Source organism: Scomber scombrus, chromosome 3 (assembly GCF_963691925.1).
Source record: "Scomber scombrus chromosome 3, fScoSco1.1, whole genome shotgun sequence".
NCBI classification, from domain to species: domain Eukaryota; kingdom Metazoa; phylum Chordata; class Actinopteri; order Scombriformes; family Scombridae; genus Scomber; species Scomber scombrus.
In genome coordinates, this window is record NC_084972.1 from 32,726,120 (window position 1) to 32,747,427 (window position 21,308).

Here is a 21,308-nt window from a genome sequence, read left to right on the forward strand (position 1 = left end):
CTCCATCCCCCTTTCTTCCTACCTTACTTCTTTCCTGCCTCCCTCCTTCTTTCTTTCCTCACCCCTACCTTCCTTCTTTCCTCTTTCCTGTCCTTCTTTCCTTCCTTCCTTCCTCTTTTCCTTTCTCCCTTCCTCCCTCCCTCCTTTCCTTCCTTCCTCCTTCCCCTCCCTCCTTTCTTTCCTTCATTCCTTCCTTCCTCCCTTCCATCCTTCTTTGTTCCTCCCTTCCTTCATTGACTCGAGGACAACAGGAGGGTTAAAACATATTAAAGGAAGGAGGGAGGGAGGGAGGTACAGTACAAGATGACTTAACCCTCCTGTTGTCCGTGAGTCAAGTAAGGAAGGGAGGAAGGGAGGAAGGAAGGAAAGGAAGGGAGGAAAAAGGAAGGCAACGAGGGAGGAAGAAGGAAGGATGGAAGGAAGGGAGGAAGAAGGAAGGAAGGAAGTAAGGCATGGAGGGAGGAAGAAGGAAGGAAGGAAGGGGGGAAGAAGGAAGGATGGAAGAAAGAAGGAAGGCAAGGAGGAAGAAGCTAGGCAAAGAGGGAATAAGGAAGGAAAGGAGAAAGGAAGGGAGGAAGAAGGAAGGAAAGAAGGAAGGAAGGCAAGGAAAGGAGGAAGAAGGAAGGAAGGAAGGAGGGAGGGAGGGAGGAAGGAAGGAAAGGAGAAAGGAAGGGAGGAAGAAGGAAGGAAAGAAGGAAGGAAAGAGAGAAGGAAAGAAGGAACAGTCAAAACAGACGGGGTTAAATAGAGTAAAGCTGAAGCTCGACGCAGCGATCTCAGACAAACCAAAATAAACGGAGACATTAACGAGTCGAATGAACGAAAACAGAAAAAGCTGAAATTAAAGTTTTTTTATTGTACAAAAAAACATTTGACCTGTTTTGTAGAAAATACAAATCTGAGTTAAAGAGTGTTCAGTGATACAAAACCTCCGTTATCATTATTGTTCGTTAGCTTCTGAACGTCCGACAGAAAAAAGTAGAAATTAAAATGTTAAAACCTGCAAAAAGTTTTTAAAGATTTCTAAACATGAGTCAATAATGTTAAAGTGTAGATACTACACACAATGCTGCTTTCAATCCAGCTCTTCATCATTACAGAATTATACAACATCAAATGGTTCATAACCATAACAATAAAATAAAAAGGGGGAATAAAAACAGATTAGTTAAAAAAAAAAAAAAGAATAAAACATTTTTTCCCTCTGTGATAAAATCTCAACAGAAAAAAAGATTTTATCATGTTTTAGAAAAATGTACAAACGCAGCTTGATTTGTCATGACGGAAAAACTATTTACACAAGTTGTTTTTTTTAAGGTTCAGATGTTTTAATAAAGTTCAGATGTTTGTTTTTTTATTATGAAGAAGTTTTTTTAAATCCCTGATATAGTTCAAAATGAAATAATAACTCCACTGTGAGTTTTTTTTCCTGTCGCAATAATTCGAGGTTACGGTGAAAAGAAGCTGAAGTAAGAAAGAAGGGGGGAAAGGAATGCTGCGGTTGTCATGGCAACCAAAAATCTGACCCAAAATGTACCAAAAAAAAAAAAAAATGAAAAAAGAAGCTTATAATGAATTACTTGACTCAAGTGTTTCCTTTTTGTTGTTTGTTTGTGTGATAACTTATAACCTGTGTAAATAAATCTGCATTTTATTTTTTATATCTGATTTTCTTTTTAATATTTTGGACTTTAATGCGACCTGCAGGTGAAAAATCTGTTTCAGCGTCGCTTTAAGAGGATGTAACCGAGTAGATTTGAAAGATTTAAAGAGAATTTTCTGTCTGGCAATTTCTTATATTTGTACTTTTTGTCAATAAATCTCATTCAAACCAAACAATGAACTGATCTACTATCAAGTATAATGTGTGTCAGATTTATTTTATTCCTCCGTTAGTGTCCGAAAACGATTAAAAACATGTTATAAACTTAACATCGTCACATTTTCAGTCTCTAGAGAGCAGTTCTTTGTAAGGCAGACGCAGACTGAGCATGTGCAGTTTACAGCTTCATTAACTTATTGTGCTTCATATCACAACTTCTTCACTTTGTATTAAAACTCTCTGAGAAAATTAATAATGTTGTATAAAGTTTAACGCAGAACTTCTCTCCTGAGACTGAAAATGTGAGTGTTACTGTTACTGTGTTATTGAACCATGTTGTTGTTGCTCAGTTTATGAGTCTTATTCTATTTTTAGCTTAATTTAATGTCAATTTCAACACTTTTAACACATTTTAAGCACTTTTAATTGCCTTCATGTTGAAATATAAATACACATACAGATATATTTACTTTGCCTCGTTGGTTTTTTCACTTAATATACATTTTATTTACTCAAGTATGTGACCAAACTCTGCTTTTAATAGTTTTTAAACAACAACAGAGGGTCTACAGCAGAGAGGAATAACATATATCAGACTTTAAATAAACACATAATACTTGTTAGTAGATCAGTTCATTGTTTAGATTTATTGACAATAAGAAAAAATATAGAAAGTCGCCAGTTTTATCCTTTAAAATGTGAATTTTAATGCTAAAGTACACTTAAAGGCCTCTTTATTAGGAACACCTGTGCAATATAATTAACTCTAAAACAACAACTCTGCTTTAAATTCTACTTTTATGAAGTTTATATATTTTAAGTTATTGTTTACATTGTAAAAAAGGTGATAAATCTGCTTTATGTTTATTATTGAGCTCATACTAACTGTATTAGTGGTGTATTAATGTGCTTTATATTGACTGGTGTTGCTAATATTTTGCCCCTCTCATGTTTGTTAATGGGGTGGACAAAATATTAGAAACACCCTTTAATATAAAGCACCTTAATACACCATCATCACCCACTATGAGCTCAATAATCAACATAAAGCAGATTTATCACCTTCATAAAAGTCGAATTTAAAGCAGATTTTGAAATATCTGTATATAATATTGAGTTAAATTGCACAGATGTTCCTAATAAAGAGGTAACTGAGTGTATAAAGCTGCTGAAAAGTGTCTGATGAGGCTTTAATATCATATTTTTAGATATAAGTATCAATAGACTGAATTTTGGGGGTTATGACGACACTAAAAAAAGCTGCTTTGGATAAAACAACATGGCATAAATGCTGCCATTCAATGCTACATGGGCTTTATGACGATGAGGTCATAATATATATATAAAGATAAACAGGCGTCAGTGAGGAGAAACGTTACCTGAAACGTTTCTCTTCATGTCTTCAGTTCTTGTAATGAAAAAATAAAAGTTTCATTACTTTATAAACATTTAGTCCGTCAGTGACTCTGCCGCTCCGACACGACGTCCTGCAGCCGCTTCAGCAGCACGTCGGGGCTGCTGCCGTTTTCCGGGCACGCCCTCTTACTGGGGGAGTCGCACGCTGATGACATCATCATGTCGCCCTCCATGGTGAACGCTCGCTTCCTGCTCACGCTGCCCTGCCGGATCATTCGGTTGATGTCCGATAACTCCTGAAAAAGAGCAGAGAGAGAGAAACGTTTTAGATTTAAATGTGTTTATTGTGTGGGTGAAGATATAAGACAATGATTTAGTGTGTGTGTGTGTGTGTGTGTGTGTGTGTGTGTGTGAGTGAGTGAGAGCTTGTGTGTGTGTGTGAGTGTGAGAGAGCTTGTGTGTGTGTGTGAGTGTGTGAGTGAGTGAGAGAGTGAGTGAGTGTGTGAGAGTGTGAGAGAGAGCTTGTGTGTTTGTGAGTGTGTGAGTGAGTGTGTGTGTGAGTGTGTGTGTGAGTGAGTGAGAGAGTGAGTGAGTGTGTGAGAGTGTGAGAGAGAGCTTGTGTGTTTGTGAGTGTGTGAGTGAGTGAGTGAGTGAGAGTGTGAGTGTGTGAGTGAGTGTGTGAGTGTGTGAGTGAGTGTGTGAGTGTGTGAGTGTGTGAGTGTGTGAGTGAGTGTGTGAGTGAGTGTGTGAGTGTGTGAGTGAGTGAGTGAGTGAGTGAGTGTGTGAGTGTGTGAGTGTGTGAGTGTGTGAGTGTGTGAGTGTGTGAGTGAGTGTGTGAGTGAGTGTGTGAGTGTGTGAGTGAGTGAGTGAGTGAGTAAGTGAGTGTGTGTGTGAGAGTGAGTGTGTGTGTGTGAGAGAGAGAGAGACAGTGTGTGTGAGTGAGTGAGTGAGTGAGTGAATGTGTGAGTGAGTGTGTGAGTGAGTGAGTGTGTGTGTGTGTGTGTGTGAGAGAGAGAGTGTGTGTGTGTGAGTGAGTGAGAGAGAGAGTGTGTGTGTGTTTGTGTGTGTGTGTGTGTGTGATTGAGTGAGTGAGAGAGAGAGAGAGAGAGCTTGTGTGTGTGTGTGAGTGAGTGAGAGAGTGAGTGAGTGAGTGAGTGTGTGAGTGAGTGTGTGTGAGTGAGTGAGTGAGAGTGTGTGTGTGTGTGTGAGAGAATGAGTGAGTGTGTGAGTGAGTGAGTGGTGTGAGTGTGTGTGTGAGAGTGAGTGTGTGTGTGAGTGAGTGAGTGGTGTGAGTGAGTGTGTGAGTGAGTGAGTGTGTGAGTGAGTGAGTGAGTGTGTGAGTGAGTGAGTGAGTGTGTGAGTGAGTGTGTGAGTGTGTGAGTGTGTGAGTGAGTGTGTGTGTGAGAGTGAGTGTGTGTGTGTGTGTGTGTGTGTGTGTGTGTCTGTGTGTGTTCTCACCTTGGACGGGCTGCTGTTGATCCTGTACGTGTAGGAGTTGGGCGTGAGGCAGCCTGCGGAGTTCTTGTGGGGGGGAAACGTACAGCGAGTGTCTCTGAGAGATGCGACGAGGAGAGAGAGGCTGAGCCCGAACCGACGGGAACGGAGAGAGAGGAGGAGCGTCCGCCTGCAGGGGGGGAGGAAACACACACACACACACACACACACACACACGTTAAATATGAGGAACTACTTTCACTGTGCTGAGCTGTACTCCTGCGCTCCGGTCGTGTGTTTACCCGGTTATCGTGGGTGGCGTAACGAAGAGCGAAGCCTTTCATCTTCAGCACGAAGACGCTGTTGTAGAATTGGATGAGGTCACCGCGTTCCTCCTCTCCTGATTGGTCGGCGTTGGCCGCTCCTGTAACCTGATTGGTCTTCTCTGCGGCTGAAGGAAACAAAGATTAAATACAGTTTAGATAATTAACTTTTGTAGGTTTCAGCTGCTGCAAAGTTAGATTTATCTCCATCTAATAACATCATAAACTGAATATAGATGCTTTTTCTGATATTTTATACATATTTTGTTATTTTTTAAAATTATTTTCCCCTTTTGGTTTGTCACTGTTTCTAAGGAAGATGAAGAAAACAAGGACATATGATTATTTACTTTATTTATGCATTTGTATTTGAGTTTAATGACTGGAATTAACTAAACTATAAAACAGACAATTAGTTGATCTAATAAATTGGTCACATTGGTTTAACCCTCCTGTTGTCCTCGAGTCAAGGAAGGAAGGGAGGAAGGAAAGAAGGAAGGGAGGGAGGAGGGGAGGATGGAAGGGAGGGAGGAAGGGAGGATGGAAGGGAGGAAGAAGGAAGGATGGAAAGGAGGAAGGAAGGGAGGAAAGGAAAGAAGGAAGGGAGGAAGGAATGGAAAGAAGGAAGGGAAGAAGGAAAGGAAGGAAGGAAGGACGGAAGAAGGAAGGAAAGGAGGGAGAAAGAAAGGAAGGACGGAGGGAAAGGAGGAAGGAAGGATGGAAGGGAGGAAGGAAGGAAGGAAGGATGGAAGGGAAGAAGAAGGAAGGAGAGGAGGAAGGAATGGAGGAAGAAGGACGGAAGGAGGGAAGAAGGAAGGGAGGAAAGGAAAGAAGGAAGGGAGGAAGGAAGGAATGAACGACAGAGGAAAGAAGGAAGGGAGGAAGGTAGGGGGGAGGAAAGACAGAGAGAAGGAGGGATGGAGGAAGGAGGAAGGAAAGAAGGATGGGAGGAAAGAGAGGAAGGAAAGAAAGAGAGAAGGAGGGAGGACATAAGGACAGAAGGAACAGTCAAAACAGACGGGACGACACAAAGGTTAAAGTAGTAAAATGGGACAGAAATGAGGAAAAACTCTCATTACTGCTGGAACATTTATCATTTCAATCAATTAATCATTAATCATTTATTAATAACTACATGACCGATGTGGTGAAATTTGCTTTGGATGATATCAGCTGTTATACTGTGTGTGTGTGTGTGTGTGTGTGTGTGTGTGCGTGTGTGTGTGTGTGTGTGTGTGTGTGTGTGTCTATATATGTGTGATTCTTACATTCGCCACCTGATGCAGGATCCACCTCCATGTTCTCATCGGCCACCTGCTCACTGGGAGTCCGACGCAGTAAGACGCTGCGGTAAACCTAACACACACACAAATACACACATATATATACACACACATTTAGAGTTTCTAGTTGTATTTCCTCTTTCTAGTCACAGCTCTAACTTCCTGCCACGGTTAGACAATCAAAAACATTGTGCAATGACATTTATATTTGAGTAGCTATTTGTCTGTGTTTAACTTATTGTCTTTGTCTCAGAACACATTATTATTGTTATATTATAAAAATGTATCTAAGTCTATGTAATGTCTGATATGTGTGTGTGTGTGTGTGTGTGTGTGTGTGTGTGTGTGTGTGTGTGTGTGTGTCTCACATGGCTGCTGGCTTGTGGTTGGCTGCGATAACACTTCATGATGTCCTGGAAGGTGTGAGTCTCTTTAGTGATCTACGAGAAGGAGAGAGAACGAACATTTAGTTTGTAAAGTTAATTTTAAAAACTAATGATGTTGTAGATGAAGTGATAAAGATTAATTACAGTCTGTTATTGATCCCAGCAGCAGAGTTTAAAGCAGCTGTTTTAAACATTGTGAAATTAAAACACTTCCTCTTCTTACAGCTTTAAACCACATTAATCACTTCTTCTAAATTAAACATGAAGCAGTCGGAGCTCGAGGAGTCTTCTCACCTTAGAGATGATGTAGACGCTGCAGAGCAGCAGCTGGTCCAGGTGTCGGTCTCTCATCAGATCGGTGGCGTGAACCAGAGAGTGTTCGAAACACGTCCAGATCTTCCCTCGAAGCTCCGAGGAAACGTCGAGTTTCACACACAGATCCCTCAGACGCACACTGGCCAGGTGATACACCTAGAGAGAGGGGGAGGAGGAGGAGAGGAGGAGAGGAGGAGATGAGAGGAGAGGAGAGGAGAGGAGAGGAGAGGAGAGGAAGAGGAGGAGAGAGAGGAGAGGAGAAGGAGGAAGAGGAAGAGGAAGAGGAAGAGGAAGAGGAGAGGAGAGGAGAGGAGAGGAGAGGAGAGGAGAGGAGAGGAGAGAGAAGGAGAAAGGAGAGGAAGATGAGGAGGAGAGAGGAGAGGAAGAGGAGGAGGAGAGAGGAGAGGAGAGGAGAGGAGAAGGAGAGGAGAGGAGAGGAGGAAGAGGAAGAGGAAGAGGAAGAGGAAGAGGAGAGGAGACGAGAGGAGAGGAGGAGAGGAGGAGAAAAAATTAAATCAACAATTATTCTGATAATTCATCATTTTCTGACAAAATAGGGTCACAATAATAATAAAAAGAAGAGAGAGGAGGAGGAGAAGAATGACAAAGAAGAAGTATGAGAAAGAGGAGGAGAAGGAGGAGAGGAAGAAGAGGAAAAAGGAAATAGAGAAAGATGAAAAGAAGAAGACGAAGGAGGATGAGAAGAAAGGAGAAAAGGACAAGAAGAGGTGGTAGAAGGAGGAAGAGAAGAAGAAGAAGAAGAAGAAGAAGAAGAAGAAGAAGAAGAAGAAGAAGAAGAAGAAGAAGAAGAAGAAGAAGAAGAAGAAGAAGAAGAAGAAGAAGAAGAAGAAGAAGAAGAAGAAGAAGAAGAATGAGAAACAGAAGGAGGAGAGGAAGAAGAGGAAAAAGGAAAAAGAGAAAGATGAAAAGAAGAAGAAGGAGAAGAAGAAGAAGAAGGAGCTCTCTGAAATCACATATAATCTCTTTCTTCATTTTTACCTTCCTGAAGAACAGAGCGAGCGACCCGGTGCGTCGCGGCCGTCCGCTTCCTGTCTGGGGGTCGGAGGTCACGGCTGCAGCTCGGCTCGGTGAGGCGGTCAGCAGGAACTGAGCCGTGATGGTTCCTGAAGAGTCGCACGGCTGAACTGGGATCAGCGTGACGGTGCGCTCGTTACCTAAACCTGCAGAAGAGAACAGAGGAGCAGTTATAGCATTAACCCTCCTGTTGTCCTCGAGTCAAGAAAGGAAGGAAAGGAGGGAGGGAGGAAGGAAAGAAAGGAGGAAGGAAGTAAGGAAGGGAGGAAGAAGGAAGGAAAGGAGGGAGGAAGGTAGGTGGGAAGGAAGGAGGGAAGGAAGGAAAAAAGGAAAGAAGGAGGAAAGAAGGAAGGAAGGAAAGGAGGAAGAAGGAAGGAAAGGAGGTAGGGAGGAAGGAAGGAAGGGAGGAAGAAGGAAGGAAAGGAAAGAGGAAGAAGGAAGGAAGGAAAGGAGGGAGGAAGGAAGGCGGGAAGGAAGGAGGGAAGGAAGGAAGGGAGGACGGAGGAAAGAAGGAAGGAAGGAAGGAAAGGAGGGAGGAAGGAAGGCGGGAAAGAAGGAAAGAAGGAAGGAAGAAGGAAGGAAAGGAGGTAGGGAGGAAGGAAGGAAGGGAGGAAGAAGGAAGGAAAGGAGGGAGGAAGGAAGAAGGAAGGAAAGGAGGGAGGAAGGAAGGAAGGGAGGGAAGGAAGGAAGTAAGGAAGGAAAGAAGGAACAGTCAAAACAGACGGGGTCAATTTGACCCGGGAGGACGACACAAAGGTTAACATAGTTTTAATCTCGCTTTTATTAAACTTCATCTCATTTTGTTTCATTTTACTTCTAATCTATTTTAAACTAATCTTTTTTCACTCTAACATTTAATAAACTCTCTGATTTTCTATTTTTCCTCATATTTATTTTACTTTATTTAATTGTAGATTTCTATTATAAATCCTAAACGTGTGTGTACCTTGCAGTGGGAAACTCAGGACGGTGGTCTGAGTCCCCGGACCTCCGATCTTCAGGGTGCTGGTGGATCCAAACGTCAGCCTCTTGGCGGGAGACGACATCGGACTCAAACCTGCGATCAAACCCGACGTCATGGTCGGAGGGTCGTCACCAAAGAGACGTCGCTTGGCGCTGCCGGCCGCCGGCGAGCTGTACCTGTCATGTACCGAGAGGGGAGAGGGAGGCACGTCTGGAGGGAAGATGATGAAGATGATGAAGATGTTACACAATATTTAAAAAACACATGTAATAATATAATAATTTCTTTCCTTAAACAAATAAAAAAAAAATTACAAAATAAAAATAAAATTACAAAATAAAAATTAAATTAAAAAAAAATTACAAAATAAAAAAAAAATACAAAATAAAAAAAATTACAAATAAAAAATAAAATTACAAAATACAAATAAAATTACAAAATAAAAAAAATTACAAAATTAAAATTAAAATTAAATTAAAAATTAAAAATGAAGAAAAAAAATTTAAACAAATTTTAAATTTAAAAAAACAACATTTTTAAAATTTTTTTAAAATATATATATTTTTTTTACAAAATAAAAAAAAATAAAAAAATAAATTACAAAATAAAAATCTATAATAAAAACCTGTGTGAACTCTCACCTTTACGAGCGCTGCCCAGTCCTGACCTGAACTCCCTGATTCTGGGGTGGATGATGGGTGAGAGGGCGACCAGAGGAAGGTGGGACTGAACTCCCAAAGAAGAACCAGAACTAGAACCAGGACCAGAACCAGTGTCTAAACTGGAGGTAAAATTCACCTGTGGACGAAAAGATGATGGAGTTAATGAGGAGGAGAGAGAGAGACATGTGGTCATATTGTGTTATTATGTGTGTGTGTGTGTGTGTGTGTGTGTGTGTGTGTCTGACCTCCTCCACTGTGGGCACTTTGTTCCCGGCGGCCTGCAGAGCGCTCCACAGGGACGAGTCAGCGGTCCACGCTCTGCTCTCCAGAACCTGCTCCTCGATCAAGTTCAGGTGCTTCACCATGTCTCTGGACAAACCCTCCTCTGAGCGGATAAACACCTCGATCACCTGCACACGCACACACACACACACACACACAATAAATAAAGTTATAGACACACACGATAAGAGAGACATTTCTGGAGCAACAAAGGAAATCTGATCAGTGAAATGTCTCTGCATGAAACAGACTCCTCGTTGGCTGATGATGCTTAAAGATATAAATGTGTGTGTGTGTGTGTGTGTGTGTGTGTGTGTGTGTGTGTGTGTGTGTGTGTGTGTGTGTGTCACCTTAAAGAAGTAGAAGGAGGGCAGCTTGAAGACGTTGATGATCCAGGGGAACGTTCTCTGGGAGCTGTAGGAGAACAGCACCACCTCCAGACAGCAAGCCATCAGGGAGCAGTGGAAGATATCCTGCTCTAATAAAACCTAAAAACAACAACACAGATATTTTTATTTATTAAGAGATAAAAAAGGAAAAAAGGCCTTCAGGTGGCAGCCAACAAAAAACTGAGACATCTGGAGACAAAATGAAGGAAAGGACAAAACAAGATCAAGTGTTAACCTACAAAAATATTCTTTCATTTTTGACTTACTGTACTAATTTAAAAGTTTTTTGGCAATTTTATAGAATTTTGAAATAATATACTAAACTGATGCAAAGAAAAGAAAAAACACCCATCACAGTTTTCATGAGTCTAAGGAAATGTCTTCAAATGTCACTTTTTTGTCCGACTAGTCAGTTTCCTTTCAACCCACTAACTGATTCATAATTTCAGCTCCACTAACTTTTCTTTTGGTCAAATCTGACTGAAATAAAAATAAATAATAATAGCTTTGAGTTCAGACTGTTTAACCACATAAATTAAGATTTTAATTTGGCAAAAATGTTTGTTTTCAACTCTTCCCAGAGCAGCTGGATTTAAATTTTCATCTCTCTGATCTGCAGCTCTGTCGTTTTATTTGTAGTTTTTGCATGTGAGACACTTTCTATCACTTCAGGGAGAGCAGCACACATTGATGCAGCATCTTACGCTCATGTCTTTGCCGTGCAGCCGTTTGGTCTCCTGCACCATGACGTACTCCAGGATCTTGTAGTAAAGGATCTCAGCAAGCTTCAGTCGGTTCTCTGCAAAATCTGCAACAACAAGAAGAAAGAAACAAGGAGTGATGAATATTATCAGAGCTGCAAACATCAGTCCATTAATGGAGAATTAGCTGGGAACCATTTTAATAATCATTTTATTCTTTTAAGTAAGAAAATGTTAAATGTGAAACAGCTCCAGCTTCTCGTGTGAGAGAACCTGCTGCTTTTTTGTCTTTAATTACAGAACATTTTAAATCTTTGGTTCAGACTCACCTATATGAGACCCAGACGTGTCCTCGGAGTCGTTGGTGTAATGTTCTTTGACAGGTTTGTCCGAGCGTCTTGACTCGGGCCAGGACGGACTCGGTTGGATCTCTGGAGCAGGACCTTAAATAACAACAGCACATGACTCACAGGTTAGCGGAGAGAAGCTTCATTTAAAACACAGAATGTAAAAGAAAGAAGAGAGAGAGAGAGAAACTGAACTGACTTGAAAATCTGCATCATGTGGTCGCTGGGTGCGGTCCTTAAACCGGCCACCATGCTCTGCAGCCTGGTGACGCTCTGCGTTGCCGAGGAAACGGGCGTGACGAGCAGGTCCTTCTCCTTCAGGTAGACTCGTCCTGTTAGAGGGGTGGAGGGGGCGAGAGAGCCCGACTACATATAGAGAGGGGGGGGGGGGGGGGAGAGAGAGAGGGAGAGAGAGAGAGGGAGAAAGAGAGAGAGAGGGGGAAAGAGAGAGAGAGAAGGAGGGGGAGAGAGAGGAAGAGAGGGGAAGAGAGAGAGGGAGAGAGAGAGAGAGGGAGAGAGAGAGAGAGAGAGAAAGCGAGAGAGGGAAAGAGAGAGAGAGGGAGAGAGAGAGAGAAAGCGAGAGAGAGAGAGAGAGAGAGAGAGAGAGAGAGAGAGAGAGAGGGAAGGGGAGAGAGAGAAAGAGAGAAAGAGAGAGAGAAAGAGAGAGAGAGAGGGAGAGGGAGAGAGAGAGGGAGAGAGAGAGGGAGAAGGAAGGAGGGGGAGACAGAGAAGGAGAGGGGAGTGAGAGAGTTTATTTCTGTGTTTACTTTCTTCACATGATGATTTATATAATGTTCTCTCTTGTGAATATGTGACAATATAATAATTTACATATTTTAAAGTATAACAATCTTGGCTAAAGGTTATAACACAATACTCTACTCTAAAAAAATGAAATAAAGGAAAAGATGAGCTCAGAGCTGAGAGCCACAGGGAAGGGAAATTAGAAAATAATGAGAGACGGACTAACACGTTGCTGGTTTGGGGCTTTTTCACAAGAACATAAATAAATGAATAACTAAATTTTAACAGTGTTTGTACCTTCTCTACATGCTGCTGCAGCTGGTTGCGAGCCGTCGTCTGACTGGCTGAAGGTTCCTGAACGATTTTCCTCGGAGTCCCGATTTCCTCGTCGGCGTCGGCTCCGAGAAACACTCGCTCGTCGAAATCTCCCACCGTCAACACGTACTCCTCATACTCTCTGTTTATGGCTTTACTGCAGGAAACACACACAAATAATAATACAGTTTAACAACAATATCTCTTATTTACCATGATCAGAACTTTAATTCGGCTAAATTTATCATAGAGTTGGAGACAGAGTTAAAGGGAGAGAGTGACCTTTGACTTGTATTAATAATAATAATAATAATAATAATAATAAACATCACAAGGTGCTTCACAATGCAACAAAATACACACAAATCCTTAAATAATTATGTTTTAAAAGAGACCCAAAAAAAATTTGACGATTGACATAAAAGCAATTTAAGGAAAATTAAAACTCACATAAAAATCAGGAAAGGCTCTCAGGTAAAAAATATGTTTTAATAAGGGAATTAAAAGTTGAGTTTTCATGAGTCTAAGGGAATGTCTTCAAATGTCACTTCTTTGTCCGACAGCAGTAGCATTCAAAAACTTAAACCTATTTAATTAACTCTAATATACGACAAAGAAAAGCTGTAAATTCTCACATTTAAGAAGCTAGAACCAGATAATCAATCAGTTTCCTTTCAACCCAACAACTGATTCATAATTTCAGCTCCACTAACTTTTCTTTTGGTCAAATCTGACTGATATAAAAATAAATAATAATAGCTTTGAGTTCAGACTGTTTAACCACATAAATTAAGATTTTAATTTGGCAAAAATGTTAGTTTTTCAACTCTTCCCAGGGCAGCTGGATTTAAATTTTCAGTTCATCCTGCAGCTCTTTATGCGAGACACTTTCTATCACTTCAGGAAGAACCTATAAACACATTGATGCAGCAGCTTACACTCATGTCATTGATCGGCTTACTTGTTATCAATGAAGTTCTGAGGATCCAGCATTTCTGTCAAAAGCTCGTCGTTGCCTTTCAGGATCTGAATGGAAGAAAAGATGAAGGACAAAGATGATTATGTACGTTAAAATACTTAAAATATGAGTGTGTATTTCTAACTGAGAGTGTGTGAATGTGACGAGGAATCTAATGAAATGAGCCTGAATGTGTGTTTACCTGTTTCTGGAAGAGTTTCTGGATGTACGGTTTGAAGTAGTGCTGTTTGATGCCTTTCGCTTCGACCACCAGGCCGTCGTGCAGCTCGCACAACTTATCCAACACACACGGAGGAAGCTCGTCCTGTGAAACGTGACCGTCGGTGCGGTAGACGGCAGGCAGACCTACACAAAACACACACGGTTGTTTAGCTGTCTTAGTGAGGACATTCATTAGCCCCTAACCCAAAGTCTAACTTTCACCCTACAAACCAAATCTGAAGCCTCAAAAAGCCCTTTGATATTATTATAATGACACACACACACACACACACACACACACACACACACACACACACACACACACACACACACACACACACACAAAGTTTTTAAGTTGGTTTAACAATGTTTGATGGATCCAAACTCTTAAATGTGAGAATTCGCTGCTTTTCTTTGTCTAAAAAAGGACATTAAATATTTAGTATGTTGTGTATTTTTTAATTGAATTGTTATATTTTCAGTCTGGAGGAAAATAACAGAAGGAGCTGAAGTTACACTGACAGACACACTCACACATTATTAGATATAAACACAGCTGACATCTGTTCAGTTTGTACATTAAACAGACTTCAAAAACACGATGAAATCTGTGTGACACACTCGTCTACACACACACACACACACACACACACACACACACACACACACACACACACACACACACACACACACACACACACACACACACACACACACACACACACACACACACACACACACACACACACACACACACACACACACACACACACACACACCTCTGAATGTCGGGTTGATGAGGTCCTTCCTGTTTGCACACAGCAGAGCGTTGCCAAACACCAGATCCAGACAGCAGAGCAGCAGGTGGTACGAGTTCACCAGGTCATCACCGATCATACGGAAGTTACCTGAACACACACACACACACACACACATAAGGTTTATTACACAAACACGTCATATAACATATAACACACACATACACACAGAGGGTTTGTGTCTTGGTACCTTTTGTGTAGACAAACAGAGTCCAGCAGAACTTGAACACATCACTGATGTGACACGGCAGCCGTCTGCAGAGAGAGAGAGAGAGAGGACACACGCTGTTAGACTGGGCTCTGTGTGTGTGTGTGTGTGTGTGTGTGTGTGTGTGTGCGTGTGCGTGTGAGCGCGTGAGTGAGTGAGTGTGTGTGTATATCCTACCTGTGTTTCCTGCTGCGCGGCTGCCTCGGCGGCTCTCCTCCCGGGTTCTGAAACATGTCCATGAAGATCGGCTCGAACTTGCGAAATATCACCGTGGAAACCTCGAAGTTGCGCTCCAACCGGTCCATCCGCAGCCGGAAGTCCTGACACAGGTTGGACATGTCGGCCCACTTCCTCATTTTAGAGAAGAACTGGATCAAACTGGGAGAACGAGGGGGGGGGGGGAGGACAGACGTGTTATTAAAAGACTCTTTAAAAGCTAACTGAAAATAACTTTTAATGTCACAATAAAGAGACAAAGCCAGAAGTTTGTGAATGAAGGAAGGGAGGAAGAAGGAAGGAAGGGAGCGAGGAAGGAAGGATGGAAGGGAAGAAGAAGGAAGGAAAGGAGGAAGGAAGGAAATGAGGGAGTAAGGAAGGAAGGGAGGAAGAATGAAGGAAGCAAAGGAGGGAGGAGGGAAGGATCGAGGGAAGGAAGGAAGGAAGGAAATGAGGGAGGAAAGAAGGAAGGGAGGAAGGAAGGATGGAGGAAAGAAAGAAGGAAGGAAGGTAGGAGGGAGGGAGGAAATAAGGAAGGAGGGAGGGAGGGAGAAAGGAAAAGAGGAAGGGAGGAAGGAAGGAAGGAAGGAAGGACAGAGGAAAGAATGAACATGATTATCTGATGTTTTTCTCTCATATGTGTGAATGAATTAGAGCCAGACCGATATATCAGTCAGCTGATATTATCGGCCAATATCAGCCTATCACATATATTGTTATCGGCATATATGTTGTCCGATAGGTGCCGATATTTATAATAATAATAATAATAATGCATTTAATTTAAAGGCGCCTTTCAAAGCACTCAAAGACACCTTACAGGGCTCATAAAACACAACAACAGTACATCAAATCAATTATTTATTACATTATAAATGCAGCATTTTATGTATATTTAATCCTTTTTTTCCTCAATTCAAGTTGAATACATACATGTTTTTTGTTGTATGTGTTATTATTAAATTCACAGTGATGTTTAATGTCTCAGAGCACTGTGTTTATAGCAGCATTACATATCTTTATTACAGGGGTTTGGATTTTGCATTTTATATGAATATTCTATATATCTATAAAGGTTGTTAGCTGATATACTGATAATCAGAATTTCTTTTATTCCCTAACATCAACATCAGCCACAAAAATCCAGTATCGGTCGGGCTGTTGAACAAACTGAATATCTTGAAGCTTTCTTTGGATTGTAAATCAGACTGAATAAACATACGGTAGATTTTATAACAGGATCTGAGATGAAAATACCACGAATGCCATATTTTCAGTTACGATTCATGCAGAAAATAATCAGCATCAGTAGATTCATGAACCGCCTGTTGCAGTTCTGGTATTACTCATTTTAAACTTCCTGTTGACTCTGTGCCACACACTGCTGTGCATTTCCTGAATCAATATTTCCTTTTTATTTCATTCTCATATTGCGCTTTTAATACGGCTTCAGCTGGTAAACATGTTGTACTTTTAAAGCTTTTGTTTCATTTTAGTGTAGAAGACGTTTAACATTCACTCAGAATTTAATCAACTCAACAAGTTTTCATGTGTTTGACTTTATTTATTATCAGGTTGTTGTGTTTTTTTTTATAATTCAGACTGTGATCGCTGCAGAGCCGACAGCGACTGACCTGAGTTTGGAGGAGCGAAGGATCCTGGTGAGAGAGACACAGTTTCCCTCCATCAGTCCTTTACCGACCGTGGGAGTGGATCCTTTCCTGCAGGCTGCGTACAGAGAACAGGCGAGCCAGTGGACCACCTCTCCCTGCAGAGACACAGCGATACATCATTTATAACAGACACCACAATACAATACAGGATATGACCATTTATACAGGGTTAAACTGTGAGGGTAAAGACAACCACAGCAAAACATACATTAATAATAACTATTCTTCATTAATAAAAGCTCACAGATCACTGGTTCACTTTAGGCACAACAACACAAAGTAATAGACGTCAATAGCAACGAGAAAAGCAGCAAAATACACAAAAGCATGAATATATTTAAGAAGAAAAAACAACATTACGAGTTAAATAACTGCACAAATTTAACTCTGATAGATGAGTTTTGTTTTGCTCTCTGGACATCCATTTATGGGTCAATGACGTATAAGGATTTACAACAACTCAATTGTAGAATAATAAAAACAAACATGTCTAATGCAGTAGTTCAAACATTCAGAATGTTGTGTACCTGAAAATTCATATTACAATTTGAAAGTGATTTTAGTGGGTTTTTCAAGATTAATTGGCACTGGCCTTAAAAAAAGTCATGTGGTGCGACCATGATTCATCTTGAAATACATTAATTTACTTAACACGCTTCACATCTTTTTTTTTTTTTTTACAAGTTTTCAGTAATATAAAGTGTTTGGAAACAAAGTATTTTTGTAAATGATGATCTTTTATTTATATAAGATATTTCAAGATGAATCATGGTCGCACCACATGACTGTTTTTAAGGCCAGTGCCAATTAATCTTGAAAAACCCACTAAAATCACTTAATTTCAAATTGTAATATGAATTTTCAGGTACACAACATTCTGAATGTTTGAACTACTGCATTAGATATGCTTGTTTTTATTATTCTACAATTGAGTTGTTGTAAATCCTTATACATCATTGACTGACATACTTTCTTTGGTCTTACATTAGATTTTATTGAGCTGAAGTAAATGTAACTATAACTATAACTCTGCAGCATTTGACTGACACTTTAAATATTATTATAAATGAAAATCTTAATAAAAACATCACAGCCAGACTTATCTGACTGCAAAACATCCGTTATAATCTGTATTTGTCTGACACTTTTAAAAAAAGTCAATACTAAATTAATTAATATACAATATTAGACTGACAATGAGATTTATAGAAGTCACTTGATATGAGCAGATCAATCGATCAACAGACAAAAACACTGAACAATGTTCCCTGTCTGTCAAATGTGAGTTTTTTTCTTCATTTCTCTGTTTGATATAATTATAAATGAATCATCTTTTGGGTTTTATACTTTATAATTGGCATTTTTCACATTTTTTCTGACATCTTAAAGACAAAACTATTAATCAGTTAATCATAAAATATCTGCAGGTTAATTAGAATAATCAATAATTGCAGTCTTACACTTGAAGACACTTTTAAATCCTCTTCATTACCAAACAATGGACATAATGTATTCAACTAGTATTGTATCTGACCTGGTTTGTACCACTTCTCATCTAAACACCATCAGTTTCAGCTACTAATGAATAGTTCTGCGTACTTCAAACTAGTAAATGTCACTTTCCAGATTGACGCAGGACCAACGCAGCTGTTAACAGTGAGAATACATTAAATGACATTTGACTGAAAGTGCCATTAAAGCAGCATGCGGCGGCTGCTGTTACTTCCCCCTCTGACCCGCCACCATCCAGCAGCTATAAATAATGTTGTGGCTGTTACAGTTGATCCCCGTGTGTTTGATGGTGATGATGACGATGGTGATGATGATGTAATCATTGAGCAAGGGTTGGGCAGAGGTCTGAATCATAGCAGGAAACTGTCGTGTCTCAATATGTCTGTTAAACTAAAAGGAAACAATCTGAAGTTCATATAACTTAGACGTGCAACTGAGTAAAGTTTAGTGTGTCGTACCTTTTATTTTCATTTGTACTGGATGCTCATAATGTTTATAGTATTACAGGTTTTATTCAAGTTTAGTGCATTTTGTACTTTCACTGCTGCTGTGAGACTTCCATATTATTGTGTGGGATCAATAAAATATATTATATCAATTAATATTATCAGCTATTATTTTATTTTTCCACCGTTATGATCTATTATTTGCTGTTTCTCTCTGTGTTATGTTGTTGTACTACAGTGTATTTTATTCTGCTTGACATGATTTCCCTTTTAATTGTCTGATGTCATTTGATTTAAGTCTTTAATTCTTTGGTTTCAGTCTTTAAAAACATCAACATTTTCTGGTTTTCTTAGTTAATATTTTAGGTTTCGAACTGATGATCAGACAAAACAAAATATTTTAAAGTGTCGCCACAATAATGAGGAATCAGTAGGAACCATTAAATCAACTGATAAAATAATAGTTAATAGCAACCCTAATTATTTTCCTACACATATCACCTATAAATAAAGTTTATTATGATTACTACTACGGCTGTAACTAGTAATTACCTTCATTATCAAGTAGTCTGCTGATTTATGTCCCAATCAATTGATTTGATATATTAAAAAATACCCTCTATAATTACCCACAACCCACAGCTATGTCTTCAATTATCTTTGTTTGCTCATCAACAGACCAAATCCCCCCAAAAAACATTCAGTTTACAATCATTTATGACCCAGAAAATCATCACATCCTCATATTTAAGAAACTGAAATCACCATTTTATTGTTTTATGGGTTGTTGTTTTTTTGTTTTTGTTTTCTTAAAAATGTTTCAAATAGTTGAATATTGACTTTCTGACCATTTACTGATTGTTGCGACTCTAATTGTTGTTCTTTATCATTGTTGAGATTCTTGGTTCAGCATCTTTAATGTCGAATATTTTGGTATATGGGGCTTTAAGTCCGAAGTTAACAATCTCAAGTTGTCATTTACTGCTCTTTAAACCTGTGATTGGCAGTGTTACACTTAATAAAGTGATGATGGTAACTAAATGTTTTAAAGTAACTTATCTGGTATTGACTGATTACAGTAAACAACATGCAGATAACAGCCATTTAACTTTCTGTTTGTGTCCCTCACTGCTGCAGTTTACAGACAAATAAAAGTTACAGATACTTCAGTAAATGCTATTGTTCAATGTTTACTATCAATAAATGAAGTATAAATAAATAATATCAGCCATCTACTGATTATTGCTATTATTCTTGCTTTTGCATGTTTAAAGTCCTTATAAAGTGAATATTTTGGGATTTTGGGGCTTTTAGTCCGAAGTTAGGGCTCTTTAAACGTGTGATTGGCAGTGATAAACTTTATAAAGTAATGATAAGTAAATGTTTTAAATTAACTTATCTGTTATTAACTGATAACATACAGATAACAGCCTTTTAACTCGCTGTTTGTGTCTCTCACTGCTGCAGTTTACAGACAAACTAAAGTTACAAATACTTCTGTTGATGTTACAGTTGTAAGTTTACTATCAACTAATCAAGAATCACTCAGCCAATTACTGATAATTGATATTATTCTTGCTTTTGCATGTTTAACGTCCTTATAAAGTGAATATTTAGGGATTTGGGGGCTTTTAGTCAAACGTTAGGGCTCTTTAAACGTGTGATTGGCTGTGTTGTACTTAATAAAGTGATTATAACTAAATGTTTTAAAGTAATTTATCTAATATAAAAAGATAAAATGCAGATAACAGCCATTTAACTCGCTGTTTGTGTCCCTCACTGACTGATGAATGTTACAGATACTTCAGTAAATGTTAGAGTTATAAAAGTTTACTATCAGACTGAGTTAGTGAACAGCTGTTAAATACATTATTTACCTCCAGTGTGTATGTGTATATTATTTACCTCCAGTGTGTATGTGTATATTATTTACCTCCAATGTGTATGTGTATATTATTTACCTCCAGTGTGTATGTGTATATTATTTACCTCCAGTGTGTAGGTATATAGTATTTACCTCCAGTGTGAATGTGTATATTATTTACCTCCAGTGTGTATGTATATATTATTTACCTCCAGTGTGTATGTGTATATTATTTACCTCCAGTGTGTATATGTATATTATTTACCTCCAGTGTGTAGGTATATAGTATTTACCTCCAGTGTGTATATGTATATTATTTACCTCCAGTGTGTAGGTATATAGTATTTACCTCCAGTGTGTATGTGTATATTATTTACCTCCAGTGTGTATGTATATAGTATTTACCTCCAGTGTGTATATGTATATTATTTACCTCCAGTGTGTATGTGTATATTATTTACCTCCAGTGTGTATGTGTATATTATTTACCTCCAGTGTGTATGTGTATATTATTTACCTCCAGTGTGTATGTGTATATTATTTACCTCCAGTGTGTATGTGTATATTATTTACCTCCAGTGTGTATGTGTATATTATTTACCTCCAGTGTGTATGTGTCCCAGATGGCAGTGAAGTTGTCCATGGCTTCAGTGGCCGTCTGCTCGTCCATGTTCAACTCCTGACACAACGTCTCCAAACTCCTCCGGACCGAGCTCTCCTCCATCCTCCCCGACTCGGAATCAGACGACTCTTCTCCCCGCATTCGTACAGTTAAGTTGTTTTAGTTTTTGACGCTCCGCAAAGTTAAAACACCACCACAACAACAACAACACCTCCTCCCAGCTGCTTCTTCCACGACCTGCACGCACACTTCCGCTAACCCCGTCCCCACAATGCAAAGCGTTTGGCGCGAAAACTGAGGGCCGGTGACCAATCAGAGGCAAGGTGAGCGTCGTGTCTCGAGCGCTGTTCGCCCAACCCCCTTCTCTCTCTTGGCCTCGTGGTTCGTGCTTCCAGCCAACTGTTACCAAGC

General features: G+C 39.6%; 1 protein-coding gene across 1 annotated transcript; it reads right to left on the bottom strand.

Annotated features, from left to right (window-relative positions):
• Window positions 1-1,695: 1,695 nt before the first annotated feature.
• Window positions 1,696-21,126, bottom strand: rbl1 (retinoblastoma-like 1 (p107)). The gene is given in 24 exon segments (XM_062444104.1): window positions 1,696-3,474; window positions 4,637-4,708; window positions 4,710-4,802; window positions 4,915-5,063; window positions 6,204-6,291; window positions 6,587-6,658; window positions 6,899-7,075; window positions 7,919-8,100; window positions 8,901-9,128; window positions 9,560-9,716; window positions 9,826-9,990; window positions 10,213-10,350; window positions 10,956-11,059; window positions 11,282-11,324; window positions 11,326-11,395; window positions 11,499-11,665; window positions 12,341-12,515; window positions 13,320-13,384; window positions 13,519-13,682; window positions 14,318-14,446; window positions 14,547-14,611; window positions 14,742-14,942; window positions 16,415-16,548; window positions 20,877-21,126. Coding segments are annotated over 24 exon segments (3,195 nt in total). The 5' UTR covers window positions 21,039-21,126; the 3' UTR covers window positions 1,696-3,279.
• Window positions 21,127-21,308: the final 182 nt, after the last annotated feature.